General features: G+C 41.4%; 1 protein-coding gene across 3 annotated transcripts in view; it reads right to left on the bottom strand.

Moving 5' to 3' along the window:
• Positions 1–5,896: 5,896 nt before the first annotated feature.
• Positions 5,897–23,055, bottom strand: part of LTBP1 (latent transforming growth factor beta binding protein 1) — a 366,216-nt gene continuing 349,057 nt past the window's right edge. For all 3 annotated transcript variants that reach the window (XM_056567405.1, XM_056567406.1, XM_056567407.1), the window contains 3 exons: positions 15,307–15,423; positions 9,739–9,891; positions 5,897–6,865 (listed from right to left, as the gene is read on the bottom strand). In XM_056567405.1, coding sequence (XP_056423380.1) covers positions 6,693–6,865; positions 9,739–9,891; positions 15,307–15,423 — 443 coding nt within the window. In that variant the 3' untranslated portion in view covers positions 5,897–6,692. The remainder of the gene's footprint in view (positions 6,866–9,738; positions 9,892–15,306; positions 15,424–23,055) is intronic.

The following is a 23,055-nucleotide window of genomic DNA, read 5'->3' as shown; positions in this document are numbered from 1 at the left end:
TTAATTTCTTGTTTTCATTTCCTTTAATTTCCTTTTTTTCATTGATATTTTTGAATAATGTCATATATCTTAATTTCTTATTAGTAATATAAAGTTAAGTCTTCATACTTTTTATTTAGGTCAAACATTATGCACCAATTCAATTATAGACTTATAATGGCTAAGAATTTTCTGATACAATGCTCCCCAACCCTTCCATAGATGCTGAGGTAAATAATACAGTTCTGGCCACTAGGGGGAGCCTACTGCATGTGCATACTAATAACACACGGACTCACTTCATAATAACAACTCAAAAACTCACTCAATAATAGCGGTGTTGTAGAGAACAGAAGCAAGCAGGGTTTTGTATCTTTATTTTTTTACACACCCATCAATTAGAATGCCTTCATTAAGAAATAAAAGTACATAAGCTGGTTGGTACACCGCCCTTGGCATGTGCCAAAAGTGTTTACTTTTGACATACATGAAGTCCAGGGAAGTCTATGGACAGGTTTATCATATTTCTTGAAGGCATTTCCAGGCATATACACTGTGTGTGGGGTTTCCTACAGGCATTATGGTTTTCTAAAACAGTAATAACAGCCAGGTCACCAGTCAGTAGATGCCCCTCAAGAACCAAAAGGATAGCCACTCCCGACTCCGTGTACACACACACACAAAAGATACTGCCCCCAGTATGCTTATAGAGATAAAACATAACCTTTATTCTTGTGTATAAAATACTACAGCAGCCAGCATTGTTTTCTGAGTCTTGTTGAAAATAGTTTTTTCTTTGTTTGTACCTTAATGTATGCTGATGTGATATTCTGTTATGGCAGCACCCAGGAAATGCCTATATATTGTTCATCTGCATCAGAGACTTGGGGAACGCCATAATGAAGGATGTGTTTTGGACCTGAAAGGAGTCGCCATTGTTGTGACCTCGTTTGGATTATGCTACTTGCGGCACTGTTTTATATGCAAGAGTAAGGGTGCATGCACACCACATTTTACTGTACGGGTGGCGGATCCGGCTGGGGTACAGGAGTGCCCGGTTTTCCCCTCCCCCAGCTGGAATCGCCACTGGACCGGCACTGAAATCTATTTACTTAATGAGCCGACCGGAGTCAGACGGTGACTCCGGTCGGCTCATTTTTGACCCGCATCCGGTTTCCTGGCCGGACCTAAAACCGGAGTATACGTTTTTAGGTCCGGTCACAATATCAGATACGGGTCAAAAATGAGCCGACCAGAGTCACCATCTGACTCCGGTTGGCTCATTAAGTAAATGGATTTCAGCGCCAGTCAGGCTGGGATATGGGAGTGCCCGGTTTTCCCCTTCCCCAGCCTGATCCTTCACCCGTGAAAAAGAGATGTGAATGCAGCCTAAAGGTTATGTTTTACCTCTGCACACTATATGGGAATGTGTCTATACTCTGGTTTCCTCCCACACACCAAACAACATAGTGATGGGTTCATTGGCTACCAATGAAACTATGTGTTACTGAGATATGGAAAGTATAGTGTGAGCCCCACTGGGGACAGGGCCTCATATGAATGATGACTACTCTGTACATCTCTGTGAAATATGTTGTTGCTATACAAACAACAGAAACAAATAAATAGATGTTAACTACAATTCCAGTGTGAACATATCCTAAGGCCCCTTTCATATCACATTACAGAGGACCCGTGGTCAACACACAAATATTGAGGGTGCCCTGATCACTCACCTTTTACAGTTTCTTAAAGGGGTACTCCGCTGCTCAGCATTTGGAACAAACTGTTCCGAGGCTGGAGCTGGCGCTGGGAACTCGTGACATCATAGCCCCCCCCATGACATCATGCCCCACCCCCTCAATGCAAGTCTATGGGAGGGGTGTGACAGACGTCACAAGCTCCCAGCGCCAGCTCCAGCTTTCGGAACAGTTTGTTCCAAACGCTGAGCAGCGGAGTACCCCTTTAATAGCTTTCCCGTTCCTAAGATATGAGGGTTTATAGTTTGACAATCAAGGGAATCAGTCAGATGGGCGTCAACTTAATAATAACTGGAGTGAATATTAGGTGATGGGTGGGATTATACAGTCTGGGGTGTGTGAATGGTGACCATTGTATGCACAATACTCACCCCCTGACTGTATAACCCTGCCCATCAACCCATGTTTAAAATTGAGTTCACACTTATTTGACAAATTCCCTTAAACTAAAGGAAATATCCTCATAGCACTAGTACCAAAACATCACATCATGGGTTTATGTACAAGCATGATATATTAATAATGATGAACTAAATCTATCTACTGGTGTCAAAAATACATAATAGCAATGCAGTATAAATTCTCAAGAAAAACTGTAAACCCACAAGTCTCGGGAATGGGAGGACGTAAATCTAATTTTCTGAGGTTGGCCACATGTCCTCTAGCACTTTCTTTTGTGAATATACTGTACATAAGGAAGGCATTAAAAACATTGTTTATATACCATGGCATAACCTACATTTTTATATCCCACAAATAAATTGTTTAGCAATATGGTTGAGACCAGTCAAGACGACTATGTATAGTTGCCATTTAATATCTTTCGATAGTATTCTGACATACCAGCGGTGGAGAGCATCAACATGATGTGAATGTCTGAAGTATATATTGGAGAACACTCCCAATGTATACACCTGATATTAAGCATGTCATTTTTTTAAATAAGATGATGATAAATAAAAGCTGGGGTGCGATTTGTTGCTATAAATACAGTTTTTTCCAGTTTTCACGACTCTCCCCAGGGTATTAATTCTATTTTAAACAATACATCATTTTTTGCTTTTTGTAAGGACCTGCTGTTTAAGTGAACTAGGATTGATCATCCAATATACTGATTTACTATAATATATACTACTGTGTCTGAGCTTAGAAACATGCAGAAGAACATGTTTGGGAGTAAATCTGGAAACAAAGGGATTTTTATCCCCATATAGACTGTGTAAGTGCCACTGACTTACTGTAATGTAAAAGAAAGCAAAAAATAAGTACCTTTATACATACTATAGGATTATTATCACAGTCAAGGGTTAAAAGGGGTACTCCGGTGGAAAACTTTTTTTTTTTAAATCAACTGGTGCCAGAAAGTTAAACATATTTGTAAATTACTTCTATTAAAAAATCTTAATCCTTCCAGTACTTATTAGCTGCTGAATACTACAGAGGAAATGCTTTTCTTTTTGGAACACAGTGCTGTCTGCTGACATCACAAGCACAGTGCTCTCTGCTGACATCTCTGTCCTATTTAAGAATTGTCCAGAGTAGGATAAAATCCCCATAGCAAACATATGATGCTATGGAACAGTTCATAAAATGGACAGAGATGTCAGCAGAGATTACTGTGCTCATGATTCAGCAGAGAGCACTATGTTCCAAAAAGAAAAGAATTTCCTCTGTAGTATTCAGCAGCTAATAAGCAATGGAAGGATTATGGTTTTTTTAATAGAAGTAATTTACAAATCTGTTTAACTTTCTGGCACCAGTAGATAAAAAAAAAAATAAAGTTTTCCACCGGAGTACCCCTTAAAGTTAAAATGCTTTTAAACATTCAGCAATCAATAGACCAGTGTTTCCCCACCAGAGTGCCTCCAGCTGTTTTAAAACTTTCACCCACAGCAAAAGCCAAAGTCTGTCTTGGCATGCTGGGGTTGTAGTTTTGCAACAGATGGAGGGTCCCCGGTTGGGAAACTCCAATAAACATTTATAGGAATAATACATACGTACATTGTGCTTGTATACAACAAAGGTCACATTGTCCAGAAGTCATAGAAACATAAATATGTATAATTTCATTCATTTAGGTAAAAAAAAAAACACATACTTAAAGAGGTATCCTGGAGACATAATTCTATGTTTGAAACTGCTCATGGTAGGGGAAAAATTATAGAGCATGTACTCATCTGCTCCCTGATCCCTTGCCAACTCTGTTCCAATAGTGCAGGTCCCTGCTGTTATTGCTTTCCTTTCTCCGCACCAACACATAGGAAATGTCCATGCAACTAGCTGCTGTCTGCAGTGTTTGGCTGATCAGGCATTTTCTGCACCATTAGAAAGGCAATGGGATCCATGAGAGAGAGGTGAGTACAGGTTTATTCATAGTCACCAACCCCATATTCATCGTCCCCAACTCAGTTATGAACATGTCTTCAGAATACCCCTTAAATATATTATGGAGATCTACATTGTTTGGTATCAACAATGATAACTTAAATTTTTACTGCTACCTGCAGGGTGTAGCTAAAACCTGCTCAGGAATGAGTGAACACCTTAACAAGGATAATCGGAGTACCACAGGTCACAGCATTCAAGCAGCAGATTCCCAATTCTTTGCAAAAAGCTGTTGTCTCTTTATTGGTTACCCACAGGGCAACGTTTCGGCTATACAGTAACCTTTATCAAGCAAGCTAAGGTATAGCCAAAACTGCTTTTTGCAGAGAATTGGGAGTCTGAATGCTATGACCTGTGGTACTCCGATTGTCTGTGATCTGGATGGTCACTTACATGGTGGCTGGGACTGGTGCTGTCTTCTCTTCATAACACAACAAGGATAGTAACAGACCTGTGCTGGCTCCCTGTACAGTGCAAAGTAAACTAAACATATTCATTATAACGTATATTTTTCTTAAATCATTGCCATTACATCAGAAATACACAGGAAGCAGGGTCACACAAAGATTCCTTTTCATTTATCACCTACAATTTATTTTTATAAGATTCAAGGTCGACAGAAAACATGGCTGGAAATTCTTCTCCACAATCCATGACGAGTAGAACAGATCCTTTTTGTAATGGATTCACTTGACTTTAGGTAGGGACTGGATGGTTTACAACGCATAGAACAGTACAGTAGACTAAGTTATTCTGTTTGTCAGAGGGGAGGAGAACAAAGACACCAGTGTGAACACAGCATTATACAGTGCTGGGTTTTAACCCCATAACTTATCGTTCAGCACTTTTTTTTTTTGCTATACTAGCTAGTAAATCCCCCTAATACATGTTGGGAACAAAAACAAATTCTTCATGGGAACATTATCCTTGTCCTGCTCTAGAAACTGAATATATCAGAAGAACAAACAGAATCTCAGGATGTGCATGTGTTACTACACCAATATACCTATACAAGCTCCCACTATCCTATTTATTGGTCAATATCTGATCGGCAGCTTAGTGACCCCCGCTGACCAGCTGTTTCGGCTGGATCTAGGCTGTAAACAGAGACAGAAGCATTTGGCTCCATTCACTGCATAGTGGCCATGCCTGGTTACTGCAGCTCAGCTCCCGTTTTCTTCCGCCACAGCTGCAGTGAAACAATGGTGATTCATTAAACCTTTAAAGGGGTACTCCACTGGCCAGTGTTGGGAACATTTAGTTCTGAACGCTGTGTGTGTGCTGCGGGGGTTGACTATGCCCCCCTCTTGACATCAGGCCATGCCCCCTCAATGCAAGTCTATGGGAGGGGCGTGGTGACAGCCACGCCCCTCCCATAGACTTGCATTGAGGGGGCGTGGGCTGACGTCTCAAGGGGGGCGTGGCTGACCCCCGCAGCACCACACAGTGTTCGGAACTAAATGTTCCCAACACTGGCCAGTGGAGTACCCCTTTAACCCCACACATTTATATTATTCTTTTATCTTTCCTTATAGCTCATTGTTCAGTGCTGACTCACGTGGTACTTTATTACTAAAAGCATCAATATACTTTTAGTAGACTTTGTCAGTGGACTCTATCCTGCATTTACAAGAACACTTTTACAATCTCTCATATTTCTGGACATAAATCATTGTATATATGAGCATCCTAGGAAAATAAAAATAAGTGTTTTTATTGTTGAGGTTTAATATACAGCTTTAATATGTTAAGAAACTCAAACAAGATTTCTGTTTTGTTTTTTTTTCATATTCAATTTACAAATTAAATTTTGGACAAGGAAACATATGGATCTAATTTAATGTACATTACGGGATGCAATGTTTCTCCAGCAGCTTTGAAACTTGGCAAGAAAAGTTCTAAAAGAGTTTTAAGTGCAGAAAAAGACAAAGGCAGAGTAAAAAAAATCAATATGATTTTCCAGCCAAGACTTAAAAAAAAAAAAGTGAAGAATAAAAACAAAAAGATGCCTGCTCCACAGGGCAGACGGAAGTTTATAAAAATATTTCCAGACAAGTGGTAGCAGAACGACGTGAAAGAGTCCATAGAAAATTGCCCTGCAGGGTGTCTGCACCAAGGTAACGTAGTAAACTAAAAACCAAAAATAAAATAAAAATAAGAGTTCTCAACAGTTCTGAAATGGTACAGTCTCCAATGCTGCATCGTCATAAGTGTTATAAAATGCTCCCACCTCTAATAAAATGCCAAGTTAATAAAGCAATAGTACAAAATAATTATAATAATAATAAACAGCTTAAAATATCATCATCGCTTTGTCTATTTACCAACAAATTTATGCAAGATCAGACTATATATACTTGGGTGGTTTCTTCCATTAGAGAAAATGTGTCCATTTGGTCTGTAGAGTTGAAGCACAATAAGTCAGACATCACATTCTACTTCCAGATAATGCTGCTTCCATACCAAACCATTGCTTGAGGTTCAACCTTCATCTCAAGTAACTTACACAGCTTCCTTTCCTAATACAGTGCAGAGTATATGGGCTGAGAAATTGGAGCTGCTGGTGTTCTACTCCAGTTCACTGTCATCTCTCTCTGAGCTTATTGCTGTACAGTAGTTGGGTTTATCTGATGGTCTGTAGCCCGGCAGACACACACATTTGTATGAGCCCTCTGTGTTAATGCACTTAGCATTTTTGCAGAGAGACATCCTGCTGTTCAGCTCATTGCACTCGTTGACATCTACAGGGGAACAGAACAGGTAAAGCTATTAGTTCCACACAGCTTTTGCCTTAGATACACATATACTACATTCTGCTTTACTGTCAAAAATACAGTGGTTCCTCAACATACGATGGTAATTTGTTCCAAATGAACGATCGAACCATCGTATGTTGAGGGATCCGTGCAATGTAAAGTATAGGATGTTAATCTCACCTGTCCTCGCTGCTCCAGACCGTCACTGCTGCCCTGGATGTCACCCTCCATCGATGTCGTCGCGTCCCCGGGTGTCCCCGCCGCTCCGGACGTCTCTGCTGCCTGGGATCGTCGCTCTTCATCGTCGTCATCACGCTCCTATTGGATGACGAGTAGTTGTGCGCAGCGATGTGATGACGATGAAGGAGAGCGACCGCGATGCAGGGGATCCCGAAGAAGACGTTCCAAAGTACCGGGGACAGGTGAGTGACACTCACCGGACCACACGGGGCACCTTAAACGGCTATCCGGCAGCAGCTGAAGCAGTCTGCGCTGCCGGATAGCCGTTTATGCAATGGCCCCGACATACAAAAGCATCGTATGTTGATGCTACCTTCAACATGCGATGGCCTCTGAGAGGCCATCGTATGTTGAAATGATCGTATGTCGGGGCCATCGTAGGTCGGGGGGGTCACTGTATATTTTCAGTCCCTAGTCTAAGAAGTATACAGTTTCAAATTGCTGTTCTAAGTTTCCCACAGTTATTTGTTCAGATACACACAACCCTTAAGATTTACTCAAAATTATTAAAACAAAAAAACAGTAAGATAGTTTTTCTAAAACGGTCTACGGAATTCCACTGAGGTTTTTCATTTAAAAACGCTGATAAAAACATGTCCAGATGTTAGCTGCAAGTCAATAGTGAACTGCAAAATGCCAGATCCACTTGGCATTTTTTTTTATCCTTTGGGCATTTTTCAGCTCTTTTGGGCTCAAAGGCTAGTTTTCAAAAATGTCCTCAAATTCAGAGTATGGTGGGTTTTTTTCTGGGAAAATCTTGGTGTTTTCCTCCGATAGAAGTCTATGGGAGTGAAAAAACACCAAGAAAAACTTGGGTTTTAAGTTTTACGTTTTTGCCAGCGGTTTTTATTCTTTTTTTGGGACTTTAGCAATCCAAAAAAGTGATGGAGATACCTTTTTTTGGTTAAATTTCGTAGGGTACCATTTAAAAAAAAAAAAAAAAAAAAAAAGATACAGTAGTGATACAGTAGGGGGCGGAGCTAGAAGGACCTGGCGGGGACAGAGAGCGAGGGAGGTAAGTGGACCTTATCTTCTGTATACACTATATATAGCTATCTATAGATATGTGTATATTCTGTATACAGCCCAAAGGGGCTTATAGGAGCAGGGAGTCCTGTCAGTCTGGTAACAGGATTCCCCACACCTGTATACATATAGGTACACTATGCCCCCCTGTATACTATACGGCCGGGGGAGGTGAGTAGTAATGCTGTACATCTCTCCTCATCTCCTTACACTCTGTGGACCGGGCGCTCAGCATCCGACCCACAGAGTGGTACCCAGAAGGCAGAGAGAAAACTGCCACAGGGGACAAATTTGGCTGTTTCCACACACCAGGGAAAACGTCAGAAAAACTGCCAAAAAGCAGGAAAAAGCTGTGGCAGTTTTTCTGGTTGTTGCTGGTGGTAAAAACCTCATTGGAATCCTAGCCTAATTCTTAGCATAAATGAAGACTAAGAAGGCACCATTTATCACAGTGGCTCCGCCTGTTTATATATATATTATATATACATATATATGTATATATATATATATATATATATATATATATATATATATATTGCATCTTTATTCATTTTTGTCTAACCTTACATATCCTATTAGTTGCCCTAAGTTGTGTTTGAATTTTGGGCCAACATTTTTGTTTAAACTTGGTGCGCAGTGTCCCATCCCAAGTCCTGCACCTTTCTTCTAAGGCATGCCCCTTTAGCGCTCAGTCAAGCTCCTTTTGGTTGCACCATGCAAAAAGTCTAAAAGAAATTAAAGGGGTATTCCGGCTTTACACACCTTATCCCCTATTCAAAGGACCCCCACGATCTCGGTGCAGCCCCCGGTGTTCTGTGCATGGCGCTGTTTCTGAGACAGGGACATGACATCATGGCAACGCCATTCATGTCTATGGGAGGGGCGTGACTGCCATCACTAGGGGGCGTGGTCTTGACGTCACGTCTCCGTCTCGGAGGCAGTGCCCAGCACAGAATGCCGGGGGCTGCACAGAGATCGTAGGAATCTCCAGCGGCGGGACCCCTGCGATCATACATCTTATCCCCTATCCTTTGGATAGGGGATAAGATGTATAAAGCCGGAATAACCATTTAAGGCAATTCTCCAAGATTTCAGGCATATTTGCAATAGCAAATCAGATTTTTATTTTTATTGTTTATGGCATTTTCTAAGACGAGGGTAGTTCATCAATATCAGATTTGAGCGGGTGTCACTCCCAGCTCTTCCGCATATAGCTGGTTGAAGTGGTCACAGCCCTTCATACTAAGCAGAGCACCACACATTTCGTAGCGGCTGTATCTGGTATTGCAACTTAACGCAGCTTATTCTGATTCAAATAATAAAGGTATGTGTAGTGCTGTTGCTAAATTTATGGAGCCTAATGGTGACCCACAGGGACTTTATGTGCCACAATACAATGTCTTTGCATTAGACAATGCTGTTTGCATAGACAGTAAAATTGTGTTTAAAATGTACAAAATCATTTTCATGCACCATCAATTGCAACCCACTTGAATATGGGGAAAGAAAATGGAAGTATGCAGGTGGCACTGATACATGTCATTTTACATATGTTGCATACTATGTGAGCAAAGAATGGATCTTATTCTTACCAACACAAGTCATCTTCATGATGTCCAGGTGGTATCCATCAAAGCAGTCACAGGTATATCCTTCCTGCACCCGCACACATCTACCATTTTCACATCCATTAAGGATGCCACACTCCTCAGCCTGCAGCTCCTCGTACTTGTCACTTTCTTCACCTACAAGAATAGAGAATGGTTACAGCTCACGTGATGGAGATGTTAGTGCACAGCTTATCACTGAGAACTCTTAGGGGTACTCCGCCCCTACACATCTTATCCACTATCCAAAGGAGAGGGGTTAAGATGTCTAATCATGGGGGTCCCGCTGCTGGGAACTCCTGCAATCTCCCGGAGGCTTGTGACGTCACAGTGGCGCCACGCTTGTGACGTCACGGCCACACCCCCTCAATGCAAGTCTATGGGAGGTGGCGTGACGGCCGTCACGCCCCCTCCCATAGACTTGCATTGAGGGGGCGTGACATCACAAGAGGGGTGTGGCCTGACATCACGAGCCTCCGCCCCGCATCGCCATTCATCTGGGACAGAGCGAAGTTCGCTCCGTGCATCGGATATCTGGGGTACCGAGATCACAGGGGTCGTGATCAAACATCTCCAAAGGATAGGGGACATAATTCCAAGGGCAGAGTATCCCTTCAACTTCTACATATGCAATGATATAGTCATTTCAGTAGGAAACAGTTGTAACTAGACGTTGTAATGATATGAGCATAGAAAAGCTTCTTACATGTATCACTAAATATCCTGAAAAATTATTCCCTCCTTAAAACAATAATAGAAGTACTGAAGTTAAGTGAACTCCTCCTCTTCTTCTTACCAAGAATAACCATGGAAGTTGTTACAGTGCAAACAAGTGTCATCACTCAACTTTCCACAATCCCTGAAGAGCATACCCCTCTAAAGCATTATGAAATGTTATACGATGCGGCTCACCATTTCCCAGTGCTCTGCCTGTGTAAGGCCTTGATCGGACTGCGCAGATGTGTTGCTGTTTTTGATGCATTTTATTATGCAAAATAAGAAGTAGATCCAGAAACAGAAGAGTTTAAATTAAATGAATATGGCTACCCCCCCTCTAGACAGGACAGTATCATTGGACTCTGGAAGGTAACCTTTGCCATTTTTACAAATACAATCATTCAACCTGACATGTATAATCTAAATAAAGATGTACCCTCCTGCTGTTATCAAGGATTTATGTTAAACATTTTTGTTTAAGAATGACAATTTGTGTAGTTTTCAATTTCACTTAAAAAAAAAAAAAAAAAAAAGAAATATTCCAGTTTTCACTGTTGCCACTAAACTGCATGCTAGACAGGCCCTTCTTGTTCTGTAGAGATCACTTCTCATTGGTCCACTCATTATCATTACAGGCAGGATTGTAACAATAGTTGACACCTGTATATACATTCACCATTCACTATAGGTGAAGATCACAGCTCACCTCCTCCTCCCCCTCCCTACAGTAACTTCTGCAAAACTCCCCCACAGAAGCCAATGGTATGCTCCTAACTACAGGTCCCCGTTTGGCTGGTGTAAATAATGCTTAGGTCCAACAGCTTAGGCAAGATGAATGTCCCATACTGATGTACCGAAAGAAGACCAAACCATGTCCATTCAGAAAAAAAGGAAAAGAATGTGTCAATATCTGTCTTTAAATGGGTATTCCAGGAAAAAAAACTTTTATATATAAATATATATATATATATATATATATATATATATATATATATATTATTTATTTATATATAGATCAACTGGCTCTAGAAAGTTAAACAGATTTGTAAATTACGTCTATTAAAACTGTTTAATCCTTCCAATAATTATCAGCTGCTGAAGTTGAGTTGTTCTTTTCTGTCTGGCAACAGTGCTCTCTGCTGACATCTCTGCTTGTCTTGGGAACTGCACAGAGTTGAAGCGGTTTGCTATGGGGATTTGCTTCTACTGTGGACAGTTCCCGAGACAGGTGTCATCAGAGAGCACTTAGACAGAAAAGAACAACTCAACTTCAGCAGCTCATAAGTACTGAAAGGACTAAGATTTTTTAACAGAAGTAATTTACAAATCTGTTTAACTTTCTGGAGCCAGTTGTTATATAAAAAAAAGTTTTTACCTGGATAACCCCTTTAACTAGTTAGATATACACACATACATATACACACATATCCGAACATTAAAATTGCAATCGACAAGGAAGGAAAATAAATGAACGGCACTTACCAGGAACAGTGTGACTTCATCTTTTATTGTATGATGTCCATACCAACATTTCAGGTGGCAGGCACTGCAGCGGCTGCCTGCCGCCTGAAATGTTTGTATGGACATCGTACAATATAAGATGAAATCACACTGTTCCTGGTGAGTGCCGTTCATTCATTCTCCTTCCTTGTCGATTGATGAACTGTTTGCTCCTTCATTTTGAACTGAGCACCACCGTTTTAGTACAGTGTGCATTGTTCCTCTGCAATCCTGCATCCTATTCACATTGTGCGTTTCATGCTGAAATAACCGGCAGTGCCTACTCTACTCTTTTCCCTTTGTATATGGATATTAAAATTGCAATACCAAGAAGAAAATGCTGTAAGATTATGGAAATCTAGGAAGCAAGTGTTGCTAAAATCTTCAAATGATCACATTAAGATCCTAGCTCCAATCTGTGGCATGGGGGAGAGGCTTCAATAGTATAAAAGCCAGATCGAAAGTTAAATTTTTTCAGCCACATGAAACCTCATAATATTGTAGACATTGACAGAAGGAGGTAGAGAGTCCACTCTCCTTATAATGTGAAGCTTTGTAGCCAGTTACATGTTAAGAAGGGGTGATTATGGGATAACTCCTATGATGGAGCGGAACAACAGAAAAAATAGCTCACATATGGACCTAAAAAGGATGTACATCAGAGTAACTATCTGACCTCTTGTAAATTCACAATTTAACATTAGTGGTAAAATCACACAGGGAGTTCTTTGGCACATTTAAAGGAAAAGACAGATACTTCTTCCCTCTTTTGTATCTATTTCAGTGCTTGGCCCAAGACGCACAGGAGTAGATACAAGGTGCAACAAACCATATGGAGTAGCCTTATGGATAAAATATAATGGACAGATAGTTTTACTTAGCACCAAAGCCAGTACTTCTGAACAAAGCAATAAAGAATTAGGCAGTAATATCCTGGACCAATGGTCACCATTACAGCTCCTGGAGTTTTTTAAACCAGAGTTCTGATGTAATGTGTTTACCTACAATATGTAGCAACAATAGGCCACTTTAGGCATTAAAACCCCCAAAGGGGCCATAAAGGTCACTACTATTAGGGTTTCTCCAGAATACTACTGATCTATTACTAAAATCGTTCACAGACTTTAATGCCTCTGATCTATCTACTCATCCCTTCCATGGTCTTCAGAAGTTTAATGTACAGCTAAGTGAAAAGCATGTGTCCCCTCACACCGCAGAGCATCCATCAAGGCCTAACATGTTTTCTGCGATGTGCTGCTCAGACGTCAGCCACAACTGCTGCAGAGACATTTTTAAGCTTTTCGAGCTGTGATTTATTAATCTGCAATTCCACACATCGCACTGGGGATTGTGTATTCGCTAAACTGCCAGCAAAACACACACGGCATGTGATGCTGGATGAATCCCATGCATATGAATCCGGGCTGGTTACTGGCTGACACAGCTTTACATAATGTTTGCTTTGCCTGTAAATGATAAATAAGGATTAACAACTCTCACGGGATGTAAAAGCTGTTTTGCTGAAATTTAAAAAATGGTTATGGAGGCACTGTATAAAAGATGGATTTACGCTGCTTGTAAGATGACAGACTGCACCAGTAGCTGTAGCTTTTTATATTTAATTTTCCGTCTTAAAGATTTTGGTGACAGACCATCCACATACAGCACTCTAGGCCCCCGATGTCCTGCCTGGTATTCATATCCACTATTTTGAGGCCCCTAACTCCATCTATCTGTGACGTTCAATCAAGTTTATAATAATTCTTGCTCCCCTTAAAGGGGTCCACTGCCCCAAGACAGCTTATCCCCTAATCAAAGGATAGGGGATAAGATGTCTGATCGCGGGAATCCCGCCATTGAGGACCCCACGATCTGGGCTGCGGTACCCCAGACATCCAGTGCACAGAGCGAACTTCTCCCCGTGCTGGATGACTGGTGATGCGGGGTGGAGGCACATGACATCTCAGTCACGCCCGCTCGTGATGTCACGGCCATGCCCCCTCAATGCAAGTCTATGGGAGGGGGCATGACGGCCGTCACGCCCCCTCCCATAGACTTGCATTGAGGGGCGTGGTCGTGATGTCACAAGCCTCCAGCGCTGCACCCGGTGCTCTAAACCAACACCGGGTTCAGCAGGGAGATTGTGGGGGTCCTCAATGGCAGGACCCCCACGATTAGACATCTTATCCATGTCTAGGGGTGGAGTACCCCTTTAAGGTAAAACTTGCTTATTGGAAAATTGCACTGGAATTAATTTATGATTAAACCCTATCCATGTCACCTACAATTAAACAGTATGGGCTCGCAAATGAGCCCACTATCACCTGTGTAATCAGCTGATGAACGAGCAAATGCTTGTTCGTTGTCAAACGCTTTGTTCTGACTTGCTAAGAAATCTCTTGACGGCCGCACATTTCCCGATATCATAGGGGATGTGAGGCCAAAGAATGATGCAAGCAAAGGGCTGCACAATCAAGTGATTGTTTATACGGCTCTCCCGCACAATAGTCGAGCTTCGTATAGGATCAGTAAACAAGCACCGATCTAAGGAAAAGTCAGTAAGAACTCAGTGCCGCTTCATTATGTTGGTTAATTGAATGATGTTGTCTTAGAGCTTTTAGTTTAGGAAACCTACCTTTTATATAACTTAAAGGTGTACTCCGCCCCTAGACATCTTATCCCTTATCCAAAGGATAGGGGATAAGATGCCTGATCATGGCGGTTCTGCCGCTGGGGACCCCTGCGATCTCCCTGCTGCACCCGACGTTCGTTTAGAGCATCGGGTGCAGTGCCGGAGGCTCGTGACATCAAGGCCACGCCCCCTCAATGCAAGTCTATGGAGGGGGGCTTCCGCCCCACATCACAAGTCATCCAGCGAACTTTGCTCTGTGCACCGGATGTCTGGGGTGCCGCAGCAATGATCGCGGGGGTCACCAGCAGTGGGACCAGATTTGGATAGGGGATAAGATGTCTAGGGCGGAGTACCCCTTTAGTTTTTTAGCATTCATTTTCCAAAGACTCTGAAAAACTGAATGTTGATTTGACTAATTTTGTGTACCAGAACCTCAGTTTTCACTCTAGCACTGCTCCAAATGACACAATATATTTAGCTATGCAGAAAAAAGGAATTAACCTATCCTTCCCATATTATGATCACAGGAAGGAATTCATATTTTTTCTAAAAACTCTGACCACTCGAAACAATCAACACATCACTAAAACTAAAAAATATATATATTTTAATATTCATTTTAATATTATTTAATAAACTCAACAAAGATCAGAATGCGGATATATAGATGAACTAGTGTCCAAAGAATTAGACACTTTACTTACGTTCTTGAAGGCTGTATGGATCGGGGTGTATTGAATAGTCTCGGAATTCAAGGGCATCTTCTCCATAAGGTTGCCTAAATCTTGTGTCTCTGAGGTTGCACAGTAATGCATGGTCCTCTGCACATAAAAAGAATTATCATGTGATGACTGGCAAATCCAGAATTTTATATGCTTTACACAATATTGGGTTTCCTTCAAAGCCAAATATTAGCAACCATTTGACAAATAATATTATGGAAATTAAAACATAGCAAAAGTAATACATCAAGATTTGTTATCCTATGTCTGATAAAACCGAGGTAATAAGTAACCACTAGTATTTGTTGTAAAATTTTGCTCATACTTTTTGGAGAAATTTGTATTAAGGTCATATATTTATGTTATGTCTTATTAGCAATAAATTGAGATTTGGGTTGAATGTATGGATATTACTTCAGCTGTGGAAGTCATAGCAAATGTTACAGGGCCTAGAAGCACAAGGGGGTCATTGGGTTTTTCTTTGTACAAAGGAACTTTTGACACTACAAAACTAGATACGCTTCTATTAACTACAGTTTTACGGTCACCATGGTGAGGGACCGATTCCTGTGCTTTGGGGCCTTATAATTGTCCATGTTTGTCAGTTTTCTACACATTTAGACACATTAGGGGTTATCGAACATAAGGTGATTTTAGTAGTACGTTACTGCTAGAATTGGGTACTTCCTGTTGAATTCCGTTCTCTTAACTAAACATCCTATAGTTCCATGCTTGTAAGTATGAGTTCACTTTCCTACCTCCCACACATCAGCCACCCATTGAAACACACCTGTGATTCCTTCAATGTAATAAACCAGTGTTTCCTAACCAGGGTGCCTACAGCTGTTGCAGCGGTAGCTCCACCCATTGAAGCAGTACAGACTCCCTCTGATAACCTGACTAGGGATGTCAGGTCTCGACACATTGCAACCTGGGAAATCCCAAGACATGAGTAATTTTGTATGTTGTTAAAAATAAATATTGGGGCGATAATCATAGAAGAATTGCGAGACCACTGTCACACACAGGTACAGACAGGAATACCCCTTTAATGTGTTTCCATACAGGATATTAAGATTAAGAACAGAAGCCTAAAGTGAGTCTGCTGTAAATAAAAAGAATCTCCTGGGCATCCCTCTTCATGTATCAACTCAGTGATATTTTGAATGAATTATGATATCTCCTCAGGCTAAAAGGGGAGTCATTAAAATATGACTGCAACACTTCTGACATTCCATCACTTTATTTATGACTTTAAGACACATTTATTCATTTAAACACACAAGTACTGTCTGGGGAAAACAAGCAAGACATCCCTATTCTGTAGCAGGAGTGTTTGTCTTACAAGTATCTTCAAGGTATCTACCGGGCTGGGAGTAAACTGGGACTTTAAATTAAAGTGTAATGCAAACAAGACAACAAACATAGCTGGACTATGAAGATAAGGTCTGTGGGGTTTTTCTGAAATAAAACTTGCTGGTTGCTAAAAATGGTTTCTAGACAATGTTAGAAGGGACAGAATTAATCAGTATTAAAGGGGTTGTCCTACCATTTAAACATATTCCCTAATGATTACAGGGTTCCTGACTGCTAGAGTCCCTCAAGATCTAGAGAATGGGGTCAAGGTTCTCTTGTCAGAATGGAACAGCAGTCACTGTCTAAAAAAGCTGTCAGAGACAGTTAAAGGGGTATTTAGGGTTTATACATCTTATCCCCTATCCAAAGGATATAGGTTAAGATGTTTCATCACAGAGGTCCAGCCACTGGGAACCCCCGCGATCTCGGTGCAGCCCCCGGCATTCTGTGCCGGGCACTTCTTCCGAGACGGGGATGTGATGTCACGGTCACGCCCCCTCCATTCATGTCAATGGGAGGGGGCGTGATGTCACAGTCACGCCCCCTCCCATAGACATGAATGGAGGGGGTGTGGTGTGAAGTCCCCGTCTCAGAAGCAGCGCTCAGCTCCGAATGCCGGGGGCTGCACAGAGATCGCGGGGTTCCCCAGCGACGGGACCTCTGTGATCATACATCTTTTTGATAGGGGATAAGATGTATAAACCCGGAATACCGCTTTAAGCGCTGTACTTGGCTGTCTCTGGCAGCTCCTATAGACATGTGTGCACATCGCTTCTCAATTCTGATGGAAGACTGAGGAGTCTATTCTGGAAATCACAGGGGGCCATTAATTGTAACTAAAAATTAATTGCAAGGGACTTTTCTTGTGCTGCTTACCTGCTAAAATAGAATCTTATTCTACCGTACATAGGCCCTCATTTACTAAGAGTGGAGTGTAGGTTTCTTTGTGGGTTTTAATTCCCTACAATTTATTTCCCACGGTATTTACTAAGGTTTCCCTACATTTTCCACTTTCCCTACACTTTCCTTTTTTTACACATGCTCTGATCTGTCTGGTTTTCCTCATCTCAAATCCACCACATTTTATGTGAAAACTTTAGTAAATATGTTGGGTTTTTGTGAAAAGGTCGGGAACACGTCCCTTTTCGGAGACCACACCCCCTTTCCCTGGCGGTCCCGCCCCTTTTTTTAATTTTCTTAGCAAAATGGAGAGTTAGTCTGGGTTTTTCCAGTTCTGGTGCAAATTCTGGCGCAAAATCTGGCGTAGACAGAATTTCTGGCACACAACCCGACAAAACATGTCAGGTTTGCAATAGTAAATGAGGGCCAATGAGTTTTATAGATATACATGTACACTGCTCAAAAAAAATAAAGGGAACACTTAAACAACACAATGGCCCTCGTTTACTAAAGGAGAACCAACGTTTTTTTTCGGTTATTATGGCCAAAATTTGGTCGCATCCTGCGTACGACCAAATCTGCACCCAAAATTTAGGCGCACAACCTACATTTTCAAAAACACTCGGAGAGTTTAATTTAACCTACAAAATGGGCGTAGTTTACTCAAAAATGGGCGTTAACCCGACAAAATGGAAAAATCACTCGGAGTAATTGTGAAATCACTCTGAAAAAAGTGTGATTTCTCAACTCTGAAAAACCGAAAGCCCAGGGGTCGAGTGAAAATGGAAAAATTTAGTGTTTTTGAGGAAGGGACAGCTGACCATTGTGGTTCATGATTAAATTACTTGTTTTATACTTTTAAAGCATTTTTAACCCCTCAACACTTTTATGATTAAATTATGTAATAGATTTTTTTAATTTATATATATATATATATATATATATATATATATATATATATATATATAATTTTTTTATATATATATTTTTAAAAAACTTTTGGGTTGTTAACCCATTAACAATCATGCATGTAAAGTTACATCCTTGTGCAGAGTAACTTTACTTTATTTATTTGGTTTCATTTTTATTTTTCCAGTGCGACACTTTTTATTCCCGTATGACAGAATTTAATATCGTGCGACACAAAAAAACCTGAAACATGAAAACTGAAAAAAAAAAACTAACCGACACTCCAGTCTTTGTAAATGAGGGCCATAGTGTTATATTGCTGATTATATATATATGGGTTTCCTTTTTATTTTTTAGATCATTTTATGTGACTGTTATTGGTTGATAAATTGTTAAACACAGGCAACGGGTTATGAATGTTACATTGCAAAAGTATTCAAAAGATCCAGCATTGTATGAATCAAAATGCCGCCATCTCTTTGTATGTCGTTTTAGACCAAATAAAGATAAATTACTGAAAAGAATGCTGTTGCTTGCCACTATTGTCGGGCATTCCAATATCGGCGACATTTATCATCGTTGCTTTGGTAAGCAAGTTCCGTAGTCTTTTTTTTTTTTTCTTGATATTTTTTTTGCTTATGTATGACATATTTATCACACTATCAGAGGGGGTTGATAAATTTGGCTTACATGAGCAAAAACCAAGAAATTGCTTTTAAATACCATTTTTTTTAGCACACATAAGCAAAAACCAAATAATGACTACAGAACACCACTTTGCAGCTTTGAAAAATTTTTTTTTGTATATATATATATATATATATATATATATATAATGTGTGTGTGTGTTTATTACATTTTTTTAACACTGTTTTTTCTCCCTAAATGTACTTACTCATTTTTTTTGTTACTTCTTCTACAAATCCGTGTATCCTGTGGACTCCTTCGGATTCGGTGGACTACATCGACGACCAGCGTTTTTCTTTGCTTGATGTTAATAAAATGGTTAACGAGGGCTTGTGGGGGAGTGTTTTTTGTAATAAATTTTTTTTAAAACCTGTTGTGTTTTTTTTTTTTTACTTACTGGACAGGCTTAGTAGTGGAAGCTGTCTTACAGACGGAGTCCATTACTAAGCTGGGCTTAGCGTTAGCCACAAAAACAGCTAGCGCTAACCCCCAATTATTACCCCGGTACCCAACACCACAGGGGTGCCGGGAAGAGCCGGTACCAACAGGCCCGGAGCGTCAAAAATGGCACTCCTGGGCCTAGGCGGTAACAGGCTGGCGTTATTTAGGCTGGGGAGGGCCAGTAACAATGGTCCTCGCCCATCCTGGTAACGTCTGGCTGTTACTGTTTGGTTGGTATTTGGCTGAGAATAAAAATAGGGGGGACCCTATGTGTTTTTTTTTTTTTTTAAATATTTAATTATTTATTTTAAAAAAAAAATATTTTTATTCTCAGCCAGATACCAACCAAACAGCAACAGCCTGACGTTACCAGGGTTGGCGAGGACCATTGTTACTGGCCCTCCCCAGCCTAAATAACGCCAGCCTGTTACCGCCTAGGCCCAGGAGCGCCATTTTTGACGCTTCGGGCCTGTTGGTATCGGCTCTTCCCGGCACCCCTGTGGCGTTGGGTACCGCGGTAATAATTGGGGGTTAGCGCTAGCTGTTTTTGTGGCTAACGCTAAGCCCAGCTTAGTAATGGACTCCGTCTATAAGACAGCTTCCACTACTAAGCCTGTCAAGTAAAGTAAGGAAAAAACACAACAGGTTTAAAAAAATTTTATTACAAAAAACACTCCCCCACAAGCACTCGTTAACCATTTTATTAAAATCAAACAAAGAAAAACGCTGGTCATCGAAGTAGTCCACCGAATCCGAAGGAGTCCACAGGATACACGGATCTGAAATGAGAAGTAAAAAAAAAAATGGGTTAGTACATTTATCACCTGCTCGCACATCTCCCGCCCCGCACAAGTAAAACTCCCAGCATGCCCTTACAGTAAGGACATGCTGGGAGTTGTAGTTGTGTGGTGCAGGAGATGTGTGGGCAAGTGACAAGCTTGTCCCCTGCCGCCAGCTGCAGGACTACAACTCCCAGCATGCCCTTAGAGTAAGGACATGCTGGGAGTTGTAGTCCTGCAGCTGGGGGCAGGGGACAAGCTTGTCATTCGCCTGCACTGCACAACTACAACTCCGAGCATGTCCTTACAGTAAGGGCATGCTGGGAGTTGTAGTCCTGCAAAGGAAGCCCGGGCACACACAGTGAGTCACACACAGTCACACACACACACACAAACACACACAGAGTCACACACAGACAGAGACACAAAGACAGAGATAGAGACAGACAGACACACACACTCACCCATCCAGCGCAGCGCTCTTTCTCTCCGGGCGCCCTGCGAGTGACGTCACTGACGGAGGAAGGCGGGGCGGAGGCGGGGAACAGTACAGATGAAGTACGGGGGGGGGGGGGTCGTGGGATACGGACGGGCACAGCGCAGGTGAAGGCCGGTGGGGGGGGTGTATGCTGATGGACCCCCCCCCTGACAGACTTATATAACCCTTAAACATGTCACTGTTCTGGTCGGGACCTGTGATTGGCTGCTGGTCCTGGCCAATCACAGGACCCAGCGGGAAATGTGAAATGACAGCAGGGAATTTAGGAGTCTGCGGCGCCGGTATATGTTATAAGGAGCCCGGGCTGACATTACAGTGCTGCCGCCCGGGCTCCTCATACGGCCTCCCCGCTACCCTCACTTAATAATGATGGGGACACTGATATACATCCCCCCCCCCTTGTCTCCCGCCCACGCGCTCAGCTCCCGCTGCTACAAGACTACAACTCCCAGCGTGTTCTCACTGTACGGGCATGCTGGGACTTGTAGTCTTGCAACAGTTAGCAGACAGATGGGAGTTGTGTGGCGCTGGCAGGTGAGAGGGGGGGATGTAAATCACTGCAGTGTCCCTGTAGCGAAGTGAGGGTAGCGGGGAGAAAGTATGTCGGAGCCCGGGCGGCAGTAGCTTTTCCTGCTCCGTGTTGGAGCTGGAGTAAATGTAGTCAATTTTTAAGGCAGTTGCGACATTCTATTGCGCAGTTGCGACTGTCGCAGTTAATAAATACCTGACTAAAGCAAATCCATTTTGAAAAATTAACTACGTAAGCAAGTTTGAATTTTCTTGCTTTTCTTGTTCTTCACGCAAATTGTCGCACGAAAACACACGTAGTCGCAGTTGCGACAATTTTGCGACAATTATAGTAAAGAAACCTGACTAAACCCCTTGATAAATGTCCCCCTCTGTGACCGGGCAGGGCAATCAGCATAAACAAAAGAAAACACATTTATTAGGAAGTTCATAGAGTTGTCTCATGAATATATTAGGGCATATAGACATTACAGAGTGAAGTCTTAGCTAAGGATACCCCATTATGGGCCATAATGCAGAGATGGTCTATGGGGGATTCTGATAAGACGACCGTATTACAGTTTCCTGAATAGATATATACAAAAGTACATTTTCTTGCTGGAACTTATTACTGTGCTCTCACAATTGTTGAGGATTGGGTCTTGTTCTTTTAAAATAATAATGTCTTAGTGTACAGCTAATATATGTAGAAATAGAGAGAGCCTTTGCAGTGGATGATATTAATTCAAGTGAAAATGGAAAAAGTTACCAAGGAGCTTCCATAAGCAATCAAAATGGGAATTTACAACCGAGCTAATTTTAAGGCAACATCTTTGAAAAAGACAATTTATAGCCTGTTCCAGATGGCTGTAACTTTGGTCAGGCAGTCACACATCCTTCCTCATGTCTGGGAGCTGTATCAGCAGGCTCTTGGGAAATGAACCAGTTAGGCGGGGGCCTGACTGTTTCTAAAAACCTCAGGTATTCTATTTCAAAATGACTACTGTGTGCTTGTGTCTAAGTAAACACTTTCAGCGTTTTATCTACACATTTCAGGAAGACAAATTATTGTCCACCATGGAGACATTACGCCCTTGTCTGAAACATACTATATAAATCTTTCAACCAGATACCATGATTAGGTATTATGGAAACAGTAAATATTACCTATGACTATCAAGCGCTGGCCTCTCTCCAGGATATATATGTATGATCCTATGGCTTTAAGGTGTAAAAGCTCATTTGAGAGCCAATGTAACCACTTACAGCCATAGAGAAAAAGCATTATCCAACAAAGGCCTCTGTAGTTCATTTACTGATCTAGTAATTGCTGTTCTTTGAGGTTATATAATATTGATTCTAAAGGTGGCAAAATCTCCAGGAAATAAGAAATTGTGAAACGTGACCTTATATGACAGAAATTGTAGCCTGTCAGACCAAAAGCAAGGAACAGGGAGATCTTTTAGTGTGTAATTGTATATGGCTGTGGTCCAAAATAATTTATAATTTTCTTAATGTCTACAGCTCAACACATTTCTAAAAATGCTTGTCATTGTCCTTTATATTACAGAACCCTCCTCCAGAGAAAACAAGACTCTGCTGCCATGAAAAAGCTGTGCAAACTAAAAAATACTAGTTAACAAGTTAATAACA

The sequence above is a fragment of the Hyla sarda genome, chromosome 3, assembly GCF_029499605.1.
Source record: "Hyla sarda isolate aHylSar1 chromosome 3, aHylSar1.hap1, whole genome shotgun sequence".
Taxonomy (NCBI): Eukaryota; Metazoa; Chordata; class Amphibia; order Anura; family Hylidae; genus Hyla; species Hyla sarda.
Note: the sequence above shows the minus strand (reverse complement) of the source record. Positions and strands in the feature narration are given on the sequence as shown.